This window comes from Lontra canadensis, unplaced genomic scaffold (genome assembly GCF_010015895.1).
Source record: "Lontra canadensis isolate GAN:19392208 unplaced genomic scaffold, GSC_riverotter_1.0 scaffold169, whole genome shotgun sequence".
Classification (NCBI taxonomy): Eukaryota; Metazoa; Chordata; class Mammalia; order Carnivora; family Mustelidae; genus Lontra; species Lontra canadensis.
The window spans coordinates 1,870,173-1,890,337 of record NW_022631163.1 but is presented as its reverse complement, the minus strand read 5'-3'; the positions used below and the strand labels follow the sequence as shown (position 1 = coordinate 1,890,337).

Here is a 20,165-nt window from a genome sequence, read left to right as displayed (position 1 = left end):
GTAACATTGCCCATTCAACAAGTGATCTGTAGAAGTTTAAAGCTATTTAATGATTAATGCAATGCAGTATCAATTAGATGTACTTCCTAAGGTCTTTTTATCTGTTGTAGCTTTTTCTTTTTCTTTTCATGACCTCAGGTATGTCACCCAGTAAATTGCAGTAGTGGTACCAGGAATAAAAACTTAAGGATTAACTTTTCAAAAAGAAAGAGTTTAAAGTTGTTTAAACTCCTTTAGAAGAGGCAGTCACATATATACATTTGAAATGCAGTACTAAATACTTGTCCTCACTGTTGGGTTCTATATATCAGTCCTCTCAACAGCTACTACAACTAAACAGCTAGTATGAAATTATTCAGCCCTTGGCCATGCCTGGATTATTCTAGGAGCAAGAACTCCAGTCTTATTAGCCTTTTCCACAAGAATGGTATATCCTGGCAGACAGCAGCTTTCACTACCCATTAATACTTATTGAGTACCCCTCTGGTAGAAGTGGAAGACAATTTGATAAGATATGCCAAGAGCCCTAAATACGCTCATTCCAAGAATCCATCTAAGGAAATATTCTAAAGTGTGGATAAAATTCATGCACAACAATGTTCAGTGAACTGAACATATTATAAGTGATCTAATTTCCAAAAATAATGGGATAGTTAAGTTATGGTATAGCCAATGAGGAAATAATAGGCACCCATCAGAAATGTTGTTTATGAGTGTTTTAAAATAATGTAGAAAAAAAATGATATAGAAATGAGATTGTATTCTGATATTATGTCAGAAAAGGAGACACAAGGGTACATCCAGTTTGACAACTACATAAACTTAAAAATTACTTTTATAAAAATTATATATATAGACACAAATCTATCTTACCACTAAACATTAATATAGTTGTCCCTGGATTATAGAATTATGAGTTTTTTCCCCTAGTTTTTCATAATTCTCTGTGTTTTCCAAATATTCAACTATGAGCATGTATTCTTCTAATACACCAGAACATACAAGTAAAAACTGGAAAGAAATATAATAAAATATGGTTATCTCTAGGTAGGATGATAGGCAACCTGTATCTTTATATTTTTCTGAATTTTCTAAATTTATTTCTGATGATATATAAGTATTTTTTTTATTTTTTTAAGATTTTATTTTTAAGTAATCTCCACACCCAACGTGGGGCTTGAACTCACAACCCCAAGTCAAGAGTCATGTGCTCTACCAACTGAGCCAGACAGATGCCCCAAGATAAGTGTTATTTTTAAAAGCAATATATCATATATACTGCTATAGCATCTGTCTCAGCTCTAATTCTAAACCTTTAAACAGTCTCACAAGGAGAGGAGGATGAAGCAGCACTGATGTAGATAAATGGACAATAAGCCTGCTGATCCATTATTTTAACTGGCAGTAGGCTCTTTTTTCCTTCTCATCAATCCTAAGCATTCACCTCTAACTGCCCCTTCCCACATTATCTTACATCTAAATATAACTGCCGTTTGCCTCAGGGGAGCTAAATATCACTGAAGTCACTTAGGATGATCAAAGAACCAAGAGAAATTATAAAACTTTTTTTTTTTAAAGTAAGCTCTAGGCCCACCGTGGAGCTAGAACTCCCAACCCTGAGATCAATAGTCACAGGCTCTACCAACTGAGCCAGGAAGGTGCCCTGAGAAACTGTAAACTTCTGATTACAGTTTCAACTATTGGGGGTGGGGGGGAGCACATACTTGACCAGAGTTGAAAAAAGGTGGTTTAGACTGAAATTGTGAGCTTGGTTGATGATTCTAAGATAACTTTCCAGGGACATCATCAAATATGCCTTAAAGATTTTTCTAGGCAAGACAGAGATCAGAAGGAAGCCCTGATTAAATGGCTTCAGGTAATATGATACCACAGTTATAATCATGGTCAACACCAATGTCAATGCTGAATGCTTTTCCATCTAGTGACAATGCTGGCTTTGGATCTGTTGTTTTTTCTTCTAAGAATGCCCAATAGTTTCTGGGACGCCTTCAGGAAACCAGGACATTCTAGACTTCTCACATCACAGTTCTTAGCTCTTGGGCCTTCTATCAACCTGTTGCTAGATTCCTGACCCAGTGGTCCCAGTCTCCTGAACATCACCCAAGCCTTTAACAAAGAGACAGACAAGAATGGTTGTAGACGAGCACTTGTAGATGCCTGCCGGAAGGAGGAAAAAAGAATGGTCTATGATTTTTTTCTTCTTTATTATTATATTTTTTAAAGATTTTATTTATTTGACAGACAGAGCACAAGCATTGAGAGTGGATGAGAGAGAAGCAGCCTCCCCGCTGAGCAGGGAGCCCAATGCGGGACACGATCCCAGGACCCTAAGGTCATGACCTGAGCTGAAGGCAGTCACTTAACCAGCTGAGACACCCAGGAGCCCCTTTTTTCTTTAGAGCACGAAGTGCCTATACATTCAAAACCTGTGACAGACAGTGACAAACACTCAACACTGTTCTATTTGTATCAGGATTGAACTAAAACATAGATTTTACAAGGCCAGAACATGTTACTATATTAAGGCTTAAGATTTTGTCAGATTTTAGAAAAATATTTATTTATTTAAGTAATCTCTACACCCAACATGGGGCTTAAAGTCGTGATCTGTGATCAAAGTCACACGCTCTTCTGACTGAGCCAGCCAGGTGCCCTTGTCAGAATATTTTTAAACCTCAATTAAAAAAAAATTCATAATTACATTTTTTAAAGGATTTTATTTATTCATTTGAGAGACAGAGAAAGCACAAGCAGGGGGAGAGGCAGAGTGACAGGGAGAAGTAGACTCCCCACTGAGCTGGAAGCCCAACATGGGGCTTGATCCCAGGACCTAGAGATCATGACCTGAGCCAAAGGCAGATGCTCAACTATCTAAGCCACTCAGACGCCCCCAAAATTTATTTCTAAAGCTAAATTTCATTTATATCTAAGGATATTTATGTGTGAAAAAATTGGATATATACAAATATCAACCCAAGTGAAATAACAAGTAATTTTGATTTACTTTTTTTTTCTTTCTTATTTTTCAGTGAGTAATTGTTTTGTTTTTTGTTTTAAGATTTTATTTAGGGGCACCTGGGTGGCTAAATTGTTAGGTGTCTGCCTTCCATTCAGGTCATGGTCCTGGGGTCCTGGAGCGCGCGCACACACACACACACACACACACACATCTAATTTATTTATTTGACAGAGACAGCAAGAGAGGAAACACAAGCAGGGGAGGGGGAGCAGGAGAAGCAGGCTCCCAAAAGAAGCAGGGAGCCCAATGTGGGGCCTGCTCCCAGGACCCCTGGATCAAGACTGGAGTGGATGGCAGACGCCTAAAGACTGAGTCACCCAGGTGCCCCAGTGAGCATTTAATTTTTTAAAAAAGATTTATTTATTTATTTTAGAGGGGGAAAGACAGAGAGTGTGCAGGGGGGAGGGGCAAAGGAAGAGAGAGAGAGAATCCTAAGTAGAATCCCCACTGAGTGTGGAGCCCAATGAGGGGTTCCATCCAAGAAACCTGAGATCACAATCTCAGCTGAAATCCAAAGTCGGATGCCAAACTGACAGCCACCCGGGCACCCGGAGCCTGAAAATTTTTAATATGTAATTTTTCTTTTTGAGGGGAGGAGGTACTCAATTTGGTGATAACCAATGCTTCTATGGTTGGTTTTTTTTTTTTTTTGGTGAGAGAACATGCACGTGCACAGGAGTTGGTGGGGAGGGGTAGAGGATAATGTGGGACTTGATCCCAGGACCCTGGGTTCATGACCTGAGCTGAAGACAGACACTTAACTGACTGAGCCACTAAGGCACGCCACTTTTATACTTTTAAGTAGAAGTATACATATACTATTTCTGGAATTCTTCACCTTGAATTTTACTGTTATACTCTCAAATGATCTCCTTCTAGGTAAATTATATCAGATATTAACAATAGTCAAATTCAACTGGTTGACCCTAAATCCAAACCATAACTGAAGTTAGATCAAATTAAAAACAAGTAAACCCAAACTTAACTGCCACCACTTATCCAAAAACGACTTATTTCTTGAGTAAAGGACCTACAGCAAGTGATTCTTTCACAGCAAGAGGTGTTTGACACCAGGATTCAGAAATCTGTAACGATGCTATGAACCTGCCCCTTATAAAAATGTTACACCTGTTCTGTTAAAGCACTTCAGATAATTGAAGAACAACTCAACTTTTTAAAACTTCTCAGTTCTAGGGACACCCGGGTGGCTCAGTTGGTTGGACAACTGCCTTCGGCTCAGGTCATGATCCCGGGGTCCCGGGATTGAGTCCCACATCGGGCTCCCAGCTCCATGGGGAGTCTGCTTCTCCCTCTGACCTTCTCCTTGCTCATGCTCTCTCTCACTGTCTCTCTCTCAAATAAATAAATAAAATCTTAAAAAAAAAAACAAAAACAAAACTTCTCAGTTCTAGACATTTCCAGGTTGGAAAGAATAGGCTACAGATCCAGGAAGAATGGGGTTTTGCAACTGCAATTCTACCCAATGGCAAGTTATGAAACCTGATTCTCAATTTCCTCATCTGTAAAACAAAGATAATAAAAACCACCTTGTGACCATGCTCTAAGAACTGGAGAGGATTTATTTTATTATCTATAGTAGATATCTAATACATTATTATGATATAACTAGTTTAGTTCTTCAATTCTAATGCTATAGAGACTCCACTGTACTTAATATAAAAATGCATATCTAAAGATAACTATCTGGGGGCACCTGGGTGGCTCAGTCAGTTAAGCATCTGCTTTCAGCTTAGATCGTGATCCCAAGGTCCTGGGATCAAGCCCCGTGTTGGGCTCTCTGCTTCTCCCTCTCCCTCTGCTTGTTGCTTTTTGCCTGCTTGTGCTTCTTCTCTATCAAATAAATACATTAAATAAGTACAACTATTTGCCTGTGGGTGCTTGAGTGGCTGGAGTCGGTTGAGCTGTACCTTCGGTTGGGGTTCACGATCCTGGGGTCCTGGGATTGAGCCCTTCATCAGGCTACCTGCTCAGCAGGGAATCTACTTCTCCCTCTCCCTTCTGCTCATGCCCTCTCTCAAGTAAATAAATAAAATCTTAAAAATAAAATAAAATAGGGGCGCCTGGGTGGCTCAGTGGGTTAGAGCCTCTGCCTTCGGCTCAGGTCATGATCCCAGGGTCCTGGGATCGAGCCCTGCATCGGGCTCTCTGCTCAGCGGGAAGCCTGCTTCCCCTCCTCTCTCTCTCTCTACCTGCCTCTCTGCCTACTTGTGATCTCTCTCTCTGTCGAATAAATAAATAAAATCCTAAAAAAAATAAATAAATAAAATAATAAAAAATAAAATAAAATAAAATAAAAATAACTATCTGCCTATGCATGTACAGGCTGGCTGAATCCTGGAAGCAAGGAAGTTGGTTTTCTAGCACCTCCCTTTCCTGCCTAGTACTTTAAGTCTACTTCATGCTGCTCTAATAGTACTATGACATCCACCCTCAAAGTAGGAGAGTCAGGCTGCATGGGCTTATAAGGTTCTCGTTTCCATGTACTCATTCCTTCCTGCCATTTCTTTCAGGGCCAGCCAGTAGATAAAGCCGGCAAATGGAGACATACTCATTCATTTTATTGATTTTCAAATTGGCAACAGAGATATAGGCAAAAGCAACTAGGAAGAACTGTATCATTTAATTAAATCCTAATTAACCAACTTGAATTTTGCATCCCCAAGCATAAAGCCAAAGGAAACCTGCATTTTGTATTACTAATGCTTAGTTAATTTCTCTTTTTCTCTTAGAAAAAGATTTTGTTGGGACGCCTAACTGGCTCAAAGGAGCATGCAACTCTTCATCTTGGGGTCATGAGTTCGAGCCTCACTGGGTGTAGAGATTATTGAAATAAATAAAACTTTTAAAAAAAGATAAGAAAAAGATTTTTTTGATAAGTCTCCCCTCCAAACTGTCCCTACCCACCATCTCCACAGTAAAGTGACAACCCTCCATTTAACACCTGTGACTGAGGTTTCCAGTATCATTTGAGGAGAGGAGATCTTAATCACAAAGTGACAGTTCAACCCAGTAACCTACAACCATAAAACAGGCACCTGGCAGGCAATTTTTGAACACGACAGCAAATCATTTGAAATAAACTTGATCCAATGATCAAAAGAACACGAAGGAGTTATGGTTAGCTATGAAGAGAGATCCACTTCTACAGGCCACCAGGACAGGGAGGGAAGCACTGCAGAGATCCTGTACATAGCCCCGCTTTGGTGCTTGTACAGTCCTTACCTGACAGTCAAAGTCCTGGAAGTTTCGTGTACCAGTCTGTCAACAGAAGGCAGAAAACACAGTCAGTTTCCCCATGTGGCTTCCCCAAATGTGCAGCAAATTCAGTTCACAGTGCAAGCAGTGCACGTGCAGCCTCTTGGTTGCCATAAAACTAAAACGGTTCTCATCAAAAGGCTTCAGAGGCAGGGTGGGCTCCTAACATATGTTAGTAAAAGGTGAGGTTACACTGGCAGGCTTTGTGTGAAGACAAAGGAAAGGAACACTTTTGCCCAGTAGTTTGTAGCTTCCTGCTTCCCTACCTAAAGAGAGCAATGAGAACTTGTGGGAAGAGGGTAAAACATGGATCAGAGTCCTAGAGCACACTCACAACCCACCTAGGAAGTACCTGGGAAAAACGGGATTGAAGGCCAACCCTGAGAGGAACATAGAAGGTAGGAGCCAGGGTACCCAGAACCAGGAATTAAAGGATCAAGGAGCGAACAAAGATATAGATGGATGAAATATTGAAGATTTGTAAATTTTTTTTTTTTAAGATTTAAAAAATTTATTTGTCAGAAAAAGAGAGAGCACAAACAGGAGGAGTGGCAGGCAAAGGGAGAAGCCAGCTCCCGAATGAGCAAGGAGCCTGATGTGGCACTTGATCCCAGGATCTGGGATGATGACCTCAGCCAAAAACAGATGCTTAACCAACTGAGCCACCCAGGCATCCCAGAAGACTCATAAATTTAACAAGGGAAAAGGGCAATGTCACTGAAGAAGGGGAAGACAGACAAAACTGGATTCCTAATATGCTGGCATATCTGTTCATCCTATGAAATAGCTGATAGGAAAAAGAACAAGTCACTGAGTCATTTAAAAGGTAGAACACAGTCAAAAGACCCAAGAAGAATTCACCAAGCTTCTAAAAAGCAACTGTATCATAGTAATGTTTGATTGAAAAAAAAAATCAATGGCAATGACTCAGAGGCATTTTTTGTACCATTTCACATCCCAGAGCTGCAAACTATATGACCTAGGAGTATATAAAAAGAATAATGAATGATGTGTTTTATTTTTTTTTTTAAGATTTTATTTATTTATTTGGCAGACAGAGATCACAAGTAGGCAGAGAGGCAGCAGAGAGAGGAGGGAAGCAGAGAGCCCGATGTGGGGCTCGACCCCAGGACCCTGGGACCGTGATGGGAGCCGAAGGCAGAGGCTTTAACCCACTGAGCCACCCAGGTGCCCCGAATGATGTGTTTTAGAGGGAAAAAACCATTGACTTGATCTTTCATAAAGTAAATGTTCCTCCCCTGGAAAAAAAGCTTTTCATTATTTAGAAATCATGCTATTATAACACATTCTATTCTGTCCAGAATGGCTTCCAGTAGAACTGCTACTGGGCACCTTCCCAAAAGCTGCCCCTCCAGACAGGATCTAGATATCTGATCCCAAAGGAGTGTGAAGCACTCCCATACCCCTTCAAGAAGATCCTCTTAGAAGCAGTTTTGTATTGGGGTGCCTCAATGGTATAACTGGTTGGTCAGTCAACTTGGTTTCAGCTTAGGTCATGATCTTGGAGTTGTGATATGAAGCCCTACGTTGGGCTCTGCGCTCAGGGTGGAGTCTGCTTAAGACTCTTCCTCTGCCCCTCCCCACATATAGGATAAATAAATAAATCAGAAAGAAAAAAAGAAAGAGAGAGAGAGAAAGAAAGAAGGAAGAAGGAAGGAAGGAAGGAAGGAAGGAAGGAAAGAAAGAAAGAAAGAAAGAAAGAGTTCGTTCGTTCGTTCTATATCACACTCTACACTCCTGGCAGGACAAAACAGAGAGGTTAAAAAAATTTTTAAGCCCAGTATATAAAACACACACATACACGCACACACCCCAAAGATACAAGCTGTCCTTTCCATAAGAGTAACTAGCAGAACCAACTGAGATGATCTAGAGTACCATGATCTACTGTGGTAGCCATTAGTCACATGTGTCAACTAAAATTTATTAAAACAAAAAATCCAGTTTCTCAGTCACATTATTCACATTTCAAGTGTTCAACAGACACATGTGGTTAGTACCTACTGTATTATTGGGCAGTGCAAATACAGAAAGATTCTGAAGGAATAAGGCTATGGATGAACACATCCTTATTTCTCTGTAAGTGGCAGTAAAGCCACAATAGATTACCAATCACAGAGAGCGGAGGTGGCACTAAGAACAGCAAAGAGAGTGGTAGAGACTGCTAGTCTGAAATATTATTCCTGGCACGAAACCAAATTCACAAAATAAAGTCTGATGCAGTCACAGCATGCAAAGAAACCATGCAGATGGGACCATACAGCACATCTTCAAAGAATGCTGCCATTGGCAAAAGGATTATCATGTTCCACGACTCCCACTAGTCTCACATAATACTTAAGAACTCTTTCAGAGAAGTCATTTCTAGTCAGACTATGAGAAGCAAAAAGGGCCCTCTCATGGACTAGGGTAGATGGTTTCAGTAGGATATGGTCATTCAATGAAAATAAATTAGGTTACAAATAGTCTTTACACTTTGACCTCAACTACATGAACATGTACCAAAAGACTAGCAGAAAAACACCAAAACATTAAAAATAGCAACTATTTCTCAATGGAGAGATATTGATTATAATTTTCTTTATACTTCTCTATAATGAGCAAGTACCTCCCTTTTTGTAACTAGAAAACTAGAAAAAAAAAAGATTTGGTATGGTACAAAAAATATGTAACTTGGTATTTTGTAATATAAGATTTAAAGGTTCACTTAATCACTTGAGAAATAATGTATAATAATGTAAAAAAAGATCATATTAGGGGGCATCTGGGTGGCTCAGTTGTTAAGCATCTGCCTTCGGCTCAGGTCATGGTCCCAGGGTCCTGGGATCAAGCCCCACAACGGGCTCCCTGCTCAGCAGAGAGCCTGCTTCTCCCTCTCCCTCTCCCTCTCCCACTGCTTATGCTCCCTCTCTCACTGTGTCTTTCTCTGTCAAATAAATAAAATCTTAAAAAAAAAAAAAAAGATCATACTAGGGCTTCGTTTCAATTATTTAGAAAGATTAGAGAAAATCACTCCAGACTGAACTAAAATCTTGGTCATAAAATAGACACAAATTCTGATGAGCTATTTGGAAAGCAGCTGTCATAATATGCATGAGTTCCCCTTCCTCACAACCATATGATCACAGTCATGAGGCATTTTGTGAGTTCCTAAAGCCTGAGAGGAGCACAAAGCCTCTAAAATACTAAAAGCAGAAAGAGGCAATTCTCTCCAGAAATCAAAGCCACTCTTCTTTAAGTATCTAGCAAAAAACAACTATATGCTCTTTATCCAACATACACAGCTAGACTCCCAGAGAAAAGGTAATAATAACTGGATGAAGATTATCTAACACCTCTTTACTTTAATTCCAGTATAATTAATATACAGTGTTGTATTAGCTTCGGGTATACAATGTAGTGATTCAACAATTCTATACATTCCTCAGTGTAAAACTTAATGTTGTTTTAATTTGTCTTCTTTTTTTAAGTAGGATCCACACCCAGCATGGAACCCAACCCAGGACTTGAACTCACAACGCTGACATCAACATCTGAGCTGAGATCAAGAGTCATCTGTGTAACCAATTGACATCCAGGTGTCCCTGCTGTTGTTGTTTTTAAGACATGCCAGACAGTCTTAAAGAATGGCTTCAAGCTTCTTGAGTGATCATCTCAGAGAAAGGATATGATAAGGTCTGTCTGACAGTTTTTGGCATCCACGTGTCTGAATGGAGATCATTAGCTGGACCCCATTCAACTGTGATAAACTGAAGCCATATTCTCTGGCCTCATTAAAAATTTAATATTATTCACTGGGTGTATCCTAGAAGGAGAAAGAATTCACTGGAGACTTACCTATCTCTGGCATTTGAGGTACATGGTTACACTCTAACAAAACTTCTACACGTTTCCAGTTCTGGGTGTTTTTTTTCTTTCTATCCATTTTGAAGATACCAGTAATTCCATGTTCAGAGAGATTCTTGAAATAAGCAGACTTAATTAGCAGAAAGGGATTCAAGCGGGAAATTAAAGTAATAGAATTATTTGGGGAAAGACAGAAAAAAGAATAAGTCAAGAAAAAAGATATATTTTTACTGTAAGTTACAGTCGAGGTAGAAGCCAGCCAAGGGCAATATTTCCTGGTGCAACCTCAGAACCAAATGTAGAAGGTAAATGAAGCAGCTCAAGAAGGTAAGTTAAAAAGAAGTCATTCTCTCAAATACAAGCCTGGAGAATAAGGAAGAAGCAAGTAAGAATAGATCAATGAATAAAGTATGAAAAGAAGGGGTGGGGGGCATTTAAAAAACAAGTAATTTCTAGGGAGAAGAGAAATGTAGTTTCCCAATATGAGGTCTAGTCAAGAGGTATATGTAGTTTCAAAAGACAGAAAACAACAGATATAAAGAAAGGCAAGATGTGTAAAATCTTAGAACTAACAATTGAAAAGGATTTGAGGTAAATCTACCTCTTCTGTGAATTTGACCTGTGTCTGCTTTATCACTCTATCCCCAGTCCTGGTACTTAGTAAATGCAGTAAACATCAATTTATAAAGATTGTAAGCATCTCAAAATTGAGATACTTACTCAATTTGAGTTAGGAAATGAATACTAGGGGCACCTGGGTGGCTCAGTTGGTTAAGCCACTGCCTCTGACTCAGGTCATGATCCTGGAGTCCTGGAATCAAGTCCCATATCAGACTTGTCCTACTCTGCAGGGAGCCTGCTTCTCCCTCTCCCTCTGCCTCTCCCCCTGCTTATGTTCTCTCTCTCTCTCTCTCTGTCAAATAAATAAATAAAATCTTCAAAGAAAAGAGAAATGAATACCAAAGTTACATGCAATTGATACGGTAGGAACTAAAGTGGAAAGGAGTTGTTAAAACAGTAAAAATTTTAGAAACAAGCTGATTAAAAAAAAATGTCAAACAGAATAAGAAATGGCATTTTTAGTAACAAAAGACAATCATCCTTACCAATAGAAAGTGGAAAGATAAGGAACTGTATGAGCAGAAGAGTTAAATAGGCCTAGAAAATACTGTTTTTCTTTGTTGATAAAGATTAATCAACACAGATTATAAATCTATGTTTTACAATCATTAATAAACTGTTTTAAAATAGAAATCTGTTCAAACTGATAATCCAGATTAAAAATTATATATATATTCTATATATACATATATATATACACACACACACACATATATATATACACAAGTGTTTATGTGGGTATATGTGTATAATATTTAGAGCATCTACATTATTACCTTCAAAAATATTAATTAAGAAACAGATTTCATAAGGAAATTTGTAAAGAGGTCAGATACTTGGATAAAACTATCTACAGTCAGATAATCATCTGCAGACTCCTGAAAAGGTACAATTTCAACTCCAAAATAACCTCTCCTCTAAACTAACATACTATCTGGCTAACAACATGTGTCACTGACTGCCTGCACTAAAAACTTCCATGGCTAAGGCTTCTTCCACCATCTCCTGCTGATCTTGTAGCTGGTTGACAGTGTTTTGACACAATGGCACTAGTACCTGCTTGGGAACTCACTTCCTGCTCCAGTCCCATCTAAGCCATTTCTGACAACATGGGACGATTACTTCTTAGCACATTTAAGGGACACCCTCCAGGGCACAGTAGATGTAGCACTTCACAGCTAACACTGGTTAATGAAAATGTCAGTAACTGTTTTTAAAATTAAAGAAAAAAAAAAAAAGCCTTGGCACTAACCCCTTTGGCTCTTTCTGCTGTCCTGAAAGTTACAAAAATGCTCACCCACAGCTTCTCCCTCCTCTCTGCTTACATTTCCAGGTACTAGTAGAGCCCGAAAACTTAAACTGCAGTAGGGTCTATCTCACTTTCAATTTTAACAACCAGGAATAAGTAAATAACTTGTTTCTATTCTCCCACTAAATAGTTATTCCCCTCCTTGATATTTCCTCGATTCTGTAGAAGCCAATGGTGGCCTACTTATTTCCTCAAGACTGCCCTTTGGCTTTCACTAGGCCCAGTATTTTTCGTACCATACCAAATCCTTTTTTTCTGGTTTTCTTTTTTCTTTTTCTTTTCTTCTTTCTTTTTTTTTAAGATTTTATTTATTTCTTTGACAGACAGAGAGAGCGAGCACCAAGCAGGCAGAGGGAGAGGGAGACTAGCAGACTCGCTCTCTGCTGAGCAGATAGGTGGATGTGGGGCTCGAACCCAGGACCCAGGATCATGACCTGAGCCAAAGACAGACGCTTAACTGACTGGAGCCACCCAGGTGCCCCCTCTTCTGGTTTTCTAATTATAAAAAGGAAGGTACATGCTCATTGTAGAGAAGTATGAAGAAAACTATAATCATCTATCATCTCTCTACCAACAAACAGCTGCTATCATTTTTCTGCTAGTCTTTTCTGGCATGTATTTTAATGTAGTTGAGGTCAGGGAAAAGGAAACACTAACTGGTCAACTCTCTTGCTTGTTATAAGGTTAGTTGAGGAAGCTGGAATAACCAGCTCCAAGAGGCAGCAGATGGTGGGAAGAGGCCTAAACCCCGTGATCTGGGTTGAAGTCAACAGATGTGGGTACTAGTCGGCTTCACCACCTTATTAGACACTAACCCTGGATAAGTCATATAACCACTTTGAGCCTTACCTGTAAAATGGGGTTAAAACTCCATTTTAAGTACTTAAAACCTTTAACGACTTATTTCATTTCAGAGGAGGTTGGGAGATTTAAGGAGAAGATAATATTTGTGAAAATGCACTAAAAATAGTTAAATGGTATTTTTAAAAAAAATCAGTTCATATGTCTGTACAATTTCTGCCCCCAAAACAAAGATAAGTGCTGGCAGTTGCATCTTTTCATCACTGGAGCCAAAACAAGCATGGCAAAATTACCCACTTCTTCACAAATCTGAGCCACAGACAAAATTACCAGCACGCTAAAATTAAATGGGAAAAGTACCAACAAATGACAAGAGATGAGTTAACATAGGCCTCGCTTAAAGCTATTTTGAGAATGCTTCCTTATAGTCATCTCAGGACAAATCTCTCCATAATAGGTTGGGTCTAGACTTCCTCCAGCGCTCTGAAGCCTGGAAGGGGACGGCAATGGCTTCTGGATAAGAGTATATCTATAAGAATGGACAAAAAGATGCAGTGAATTGATACATGTTTCAAGACTTTTCCTTAAATAGACAGGGCAAGCCACAGAGGTGATGGGGTCAGTATAGTGGAAAGGCCTCAGGTATTAGGATAGGACAGACCTGGTTTCAGTCCTGACTCTGCCACATACTGACAGGGAAAGTCAGTTTTTCAGTCAGATTTTCTTCTTCTACTAAGTGAAGAATAATACTATGTACTTCAAATGAATACTCTGTTGATTATAAGAGTATTTGATTAAAAGAGAGAAGGTGGTAAAACACCTATTATTAATTGGTAAAACACCTATTATTAAGCACATAAGAGTGCTTAATAAATAACAGCAGGCTAGGCAAAAAAACAAAAACAAAAACAAAGAAAACACCCAACTCCTCCCAAACAAACAACTCAAGACTTCTATTCAAATTTGGAGGCCTATCCCCTACAGTAGTGGTTCACAAATGGGGAGACTCTGCCCCCAGGGGGCATCTGACAACGTCTGGAGCCATTTTTGGTTGTCACAACTGAGAGATGCTGGCACCTAGTGGATAAGACCCAGGAGGCTGCTAAACATCCCACAACATGCGCAACAGTCCAGCCCAAAACCGAGAAGTCCTGCTCCACAGCAAGCATTCTTTGGTACTCAATCCAAGTAAGACACTTCACCCTTCTCATCCTTAGTTTTCTCATCAGCAGTATGGGAACAAACTGATCTGTGCTCCCTATGCCACCGGGCTCCTGGGCGATCAAACAGAGTAACTGATGAAGGACACTGCCAATGGACCATCACACGTTTCACAATGAATGCAGAAGCGCACACTTGCTGGGCAAAGAGAGCAGCACTCATGTACTGAGGCAGGGGGACGACACGGGGTGGAACTCTTTCCTTGGGAATGCCGCCATCCAAAGAGGACCTCTTCCCGATCTTCTTCTACAAAGCTGGGCTGGAGCTGGGGAACTCTCATGAATAGTGAGGGGATAGGAACGTGTCTCAGGGAGAGAGAGGGAGCATGGAAAGTGCGTAGGAACACCATAGGCCTATCAAAGAGGAGCTAACAGATGTTAGGAAGTGAGACATTGATAGCTTGGTGTCTTAGACTGCTTGGGATGCCCGAGAGGCTTAAATAAGAGAAATTGATTCTCTGACCGTTCTGGAGGATGGAAGTTCAAGATCAAGATTCCAGCAGGGTTTGGTTTCTGGCGAGAGCTCTTTTTCTGGCTTGCAGATGGCTACCACCTTGCTATGTCCTCACGTGGGAGGCCAGAATGTGTGAGAGAGAGATTGCATTCTTCCTCGTGAACAAGGCCACCAATTCTATTGGATTCAAGCTCCAATTCTACCCTATGACCTCATTTAACCTTAATCACTTCTTAGGGCCCTATCTCCAAAACAGTCACATAGAGGGTGAGGGTTTTAACATGTGAGTTTGGGGAGGGGAGAGGTGCACAATTCAATCAATACCACTTGGGCACACTTTAGACGCAGCCAAGGCATCACTATGGCCTCAAGAAGGAAGGACCCAGGAATTAATTCACTGCTCTTCTATGGTCAGATTCACTCAATCTTTCATTTTCCAGCTGTCTTTTCTATGAGATATGTGGTCAATTAACTCCTGCAGCTCTTTCACGTAGGTGCCTACTCAGGCATCCTGTGAATTTCCAGGGTCCAGGAAGGATCCTCCTCCTATTTGTGCCCCAGTCCTCAAATATCAGGTCATGCATTTCCAACAATGACTAACCAACCAGTCACTTGAGGCATGGTTCTCAACTTTGGGATTTTTAAAAAAAACTCAACCATACCCCAGACCAATTCAGTCAGAATCTTTGTGGAGAATCTCTACCAAAAATCACTGGTGATTTTTAAATTTCCCCAAGTAATTCCAAAAAACAGCCAAAGTCGAAGACCCCACTGATCACAGAATGGTATGTGTGTGTCCCATCCCCCTCTCCTCGCATTCCAATTCAGTTGGTCTACAGTGGGACCCAGTATTCTATATTTTTAAAACAATTACCCATCTGATTCTAATGAGCACCCAGGTTTAGGATAGATTACTACCTTCCTGAAGCTAAATTGCCTATTCCCACCTATAACTATTCATCTCTGTGGCTATACATAAGCTCTACAGATGCAGATTTTATTTCCTTCCTCCTCCTTGTGGCACACCATTTTGGGGATAGCCCTTCACATGCACCAAAGGCAATAAAGGAGGAGAGAGTTTTCTGAAAACATGAGGGAAAGCAGCAGGAAAAAACAAATGGGGACTAAAAAAAAGTGTGTGCAGCTTTAGGAGGGAGAAAGCAAAAACTAGTGAAAGACAACGAAAGGGTGGGAATGTAGGTAGAGAGATGGGGTCACAGGAATAAAAACGGGCCTGGCAGGATCCAATAGCAAATTAATAAACACACAGTAAGTCAACAGCCCCAGAAGCTAGAGGTGGGTCTTTGGGCAAAAAGAGATAAGGGGCAACAGTATCTTCTGGTGTAGCACCCCTATCCCAACCTCATCCATCTTTACTCTTACTTTTTATCAACATTTTTTTTTCTTTCTTTCTTTCTTTCTTTCTTTCTTTCTTTCTTTCTTTCTTTCTTTTTTAAGATTTTATTCATTTATTTGACAGAGAGAGACACAGTGAGAGAGGGAACACAAGCAGGAGAGCAGCAGGGGAGAGGGAGAAGCAGGCTCCCCGCTGAGCAGGGAGCCCGATATAGGGCTCGATCCCAGGACCCTGGGATTATGGCCCAAGCTAAAGGCAGACGCCTAACAACTGAGCCACCCAGGTGCCCCTATCAATACTTTTTTCAGGGAAGAATGCCACGGGCTCATTCACACCAAGCTACAAGAGTATTTTAATAGGTGCCATGACAATAAACCCAAAGCACAGGTTAGAAGAGGGAATTTCAGGCACATTTACTGAATGGGGAGGGCCACCTACCATCACACCACTCCTCCCTGAATCCTGGTGGCTGTGAACTACGCTGCTCACTGTTCTCTAACACTAACATAAAAATAGGGTGTATTATCAGCATCCACACAACCCGATGAAAACCTCAAAGTTGACAGAAAGGTCACATCATAGATTTGAAAAACTTTAGGGAAAGTTTTGCAGCCTATATACATCACCAGTCATGGATGTTCATTTTTCTTATAGAAATTGAAAGTCAGGCACTTGGATTCTAAGTCAAACCTTTCTCTTATACTTTCTGTGTAACTCTGTCATATTATTTTTTCCTTTACTGTCTCTATCAGTAAAACGGGAAAATCTCAAGGATAACTTGATTGAATTCAGTCCACGGAAGCAAAAGTAGGAGGAAAGAAAAAAGGAAGGAAAGACATCAAAAAGAGTCTTAAGAAATATATTTTTTAAGTATTTCCTTCATAGGAAAGCTAAATATGTTTTGAATTAGTTACTATACAGAAAATATAGAAAATGAATCAATCACAGAAGAAAAGACATATATATTTTAGTGAAAACAGTGTAGTCTTTACCTTATCATTTAGAAGTGGTTTGATCTCTGTGAGTTGAACATCCTGAAGTTCATCCATGAGGACAGATGAGAGCAGACGATTCTCAAGAATAAATCAGTAACTCTGAAACAGAAGAAAATGAAGTAAAGAAAGAGGCTTAAACTAGAAGTTGAAAACATAATAGTCTCACTATGTCCCTTCATTCAAATACTAGAGCTTAGTATGTGTCATACACTGCGCAGGATGCTGAAGACAAAGGAAACTAAACAGTCAAGGCAGACAGACTTTAAAGTGATCTCTGCCTCCTATTCCTATTCATACCCTTGCATAACCCCCTTCCCCACCACTGAGGATAGGTGGGACCCCTGGCTTGCTTTTAACCAAAATGGCAAGTGATGGAATGTACACAAGTAGCTGTTCATGATGATATTATATAATATTTTAACATCCGTCTTGCTGAAAAACACACTTTCCTTTGCTAGCTTTGAAAAAGCTGGCATGTTGTGAGAGGGCCACATGGCAAGGAAATGAGGACAGTCTCCAGCCAAAAGAGTAAGAAACTAAGACCTTCAGTCTAATGACTTGCGAAAACTGACTGCGGCCAATAACCACGTGAGCTGGAAGTGGATCGTTCCTCAATCAAACCTCAGATGAGAAAATAGCCCTGACCAAGAACTTCGACTTACAGACTTGCACAAGACCTGGTAAACCCATGCCAGATTCCCAGCCCCCAGATATTGTCAGGTAATAAATGTGGGTTGTGTGTTGTTCTAAGTAAGTTTGTGGTAGTATTTTTTTTTTTATTAATACAATAGTCTTTGCCCTTCTGGAGTGTCCAGTTTAGTTACTGAAGATGTGTAACTAAGAGAACAACATGCTCAATGCTTCGCTTCAGGAAACAACAGTTTGGGAGGAAGGATTAAGAGGGAAACAAAAATTGAAGGCTAACACTAGAATGAGGCCCTGATTAAGGAATGAGAATGAAAGAGGGAGATGAGGGGCACCTGGGTGGGTCAGTGGGTTAAGCCTCTGCCTTCAGCTCAGGTCATGATCTCAGGGTTTTGGGACTGAGCCCCATTTCAGGCTCTCTGCTCAGTGGGAAGCCTGCTTCCCCCACTCTCTCTCTGCCTGCCTCTCTGCCTACTTGTGATCTCTGTCTGTCAAATAAATGAATAGAATCTTAAAAAAAAAAAATAAAGAAAAGGGGAGAGGAACCAAGGCTAAACTCATTAGCCTTTACTTGGGGAATCACAACAGTGGACGGAGAGTATGAGAGCCAGCTTCCAAGATGGCCTCCAAATAACTCAGTGATCCCTGACTCCTAATATTTGCAGTCATGTAGTCTCCAATCCAAATAAATCAGGGGTGTGTAACATAATAAAATATGGCAGAGGCAACAATCTATGACTTCGGAGGCTGTGTCATAAATGGCATAGCTTCTGCTTCAAGACATTATAGTCTTCATGTATTAGTTCTGGGGGACGCCAGCTATGGTACTGTGAAGCATTTCAAACAGTCCTCTGGGGAGGCCTAGGCCGAGAGGAATCATCTTGCCAGTACCAGCCCGCCAGCTGTGAGTGAGCTATCTTGCAGAGGGATCTTGAGCCTCAGTCAAGACCTCAGATGACTGCAACCCCAGAGATATGACTGCAACCACATTGGAGACCCTGAGCTGAACCACCTTACCAAGCCACCACCGGAATTCCCAACCAAGGAAAGTACAAATAATAACAGTAATTCTATTTTGGAGTGATTTGTCTTATAGCAAAAGATAACACAGAGAGGGAGAAGCCAGGGAAACAGTTCTAGGAGAAGAGAGTAGTTGGAGAGGAGGAGACAGGGTAATGAGTCATGAAGCTTTACTCCATCCCACTGGACAGGGAGTCATGGGGAGAGGCTGCAAATACTGGATATTGCAGACAAGTAACTCCCCTCCAGACTTTAAAGCCCCAGTTTCCCCCTCTGCCTTGGTCATGAACTCGTCAGTCAGGAAAAATGCTAATTCAGTAAGTTGGGGATATAGCTATTACCACTTACTGAGTGCCCAATGTGCAAAGCATTATGGAAGATAAAAAAAGGCCCCTGCATTCCACCAGCTCACTAAAGAGTAGAGATGACAGCTATCTATAAAACTAACTACAAAATGAGAAGTAAAAAGAAGGGCCATAATAGTCCAAGGAAGGGGAGCCTGCGTGGCTCAGTGGGTTAAGCCTCTGCCTTCGGCTCAGGTCATGATCCCAGGGTCCTGGGATCGAGCCCCACATCAGGCTCTCTGTTCAGCAGGGAGCCTGCTTCCCCCTCTCTCTCTGTCTGCCTCTCCGCCTACTTATGATCTCTCTCTCTCTCTCTCTCTGTCAAATAAATAAATAAATAAAATCTTTAAAAAAAAATAGTTCAAGGAAGAAACAATTACTTCTGATTGGTGACAATCACAAAAGCCTTCATAAAATATTAGTCTACTATATTAATTCATTTTTCTGTTTTTCCCTCCAGACATAGGATTACAGGGCTTTGATTTACTTAGCTATGGAGAAGGTATAGATTCTAGGCTACATTTTAGCTATTACTGACCAATACACCAAAATAAATTCTGCTTCCAACTGTGACTACATGAGAACAAACAAAAGCCTTTTTATCATTCCTCCTAAGAACCCAGAGGACGCCAGTCAAGAAACTCCTCAAACATGGACCCCACAGGCCAATCACAAGCATCCCAAACATCTGTGCCACTTAACAGAGCACAAACCTGATGATATTTAACCTCCAAAAGATGGTTCTTTTCTCAGTTGCCAGGGATCCTATAATCTTAAGTGAGCTACTGAATGGCCAGAAGCTGAATTTTTATTTTATTTTGTTTTTACACTACGTACATTTCTTTTTTATTTTGTTATTATTTTTAAAAGATTTTATTTATTTATTTGACAGGCAGAGATCCCAAGTAGGCAGAGAGGCAGGCAGAGAGAGAGAGAGGTGGTAGCAGGCTCCCTGCTGAGAAGACAGCCTGATGCTTGGCTCAAACCCAGGACCCTGGGGTCATGACCTGAGCCGAAGGCATAGGCTTTAACCCACTGAGCCACCCAGGTGCCCCTACTTTGTTTTTTTTATAAAGATTTTATTTACTTACTTAACAGAGAGAGAGCACAGGCAGGGGGAGCAGCAGAGGGAGAAGCAGCCTCCCTGCTGAGCAGGGAACCTGACAGTGGGCTCCATCCTGGGACCCTGGGATCATGACCTGAGCTGAAGAAAGAC

General features: G+C 40.6%; 1 protein-coding gene across 4 annotated transcripts in view; it reads right to left on the bottom strand.

Moving 5' to 3' along the window:
- The window catches only part of NDRG3 (NDRG family member 3), a 74,084-nt gene that overhangs the window by 38,546 nt on the left and 15,373 nt on the right, over positions 1-20,165 (bottom strand). For 2 of the 4 annotated variants that reach the window (XM_032845815.1, XM_032845818.1), the window contains exons 2-3: positions 16,938-17,039; positions 6,284-6,319 (exon numbers count right to left, since the gene is read on the bottom strand). In XM_032845815.1, the coding sequence (XP_032701706.1) occupies positions 6,284-6,319; positions 16,938-16,994 (93 nt within the window). In that variant the 5' untranslated portion in view covers positions 16,995-17,039. The remainder of the gene's footprint in view (positions 1-6,283; positions 6,320-16,937; positions 17,040-20,165) is intronic. The other 2 variants (XM_032845817.1, XM_032845819.1) reach the window with 1 other exon arrangement.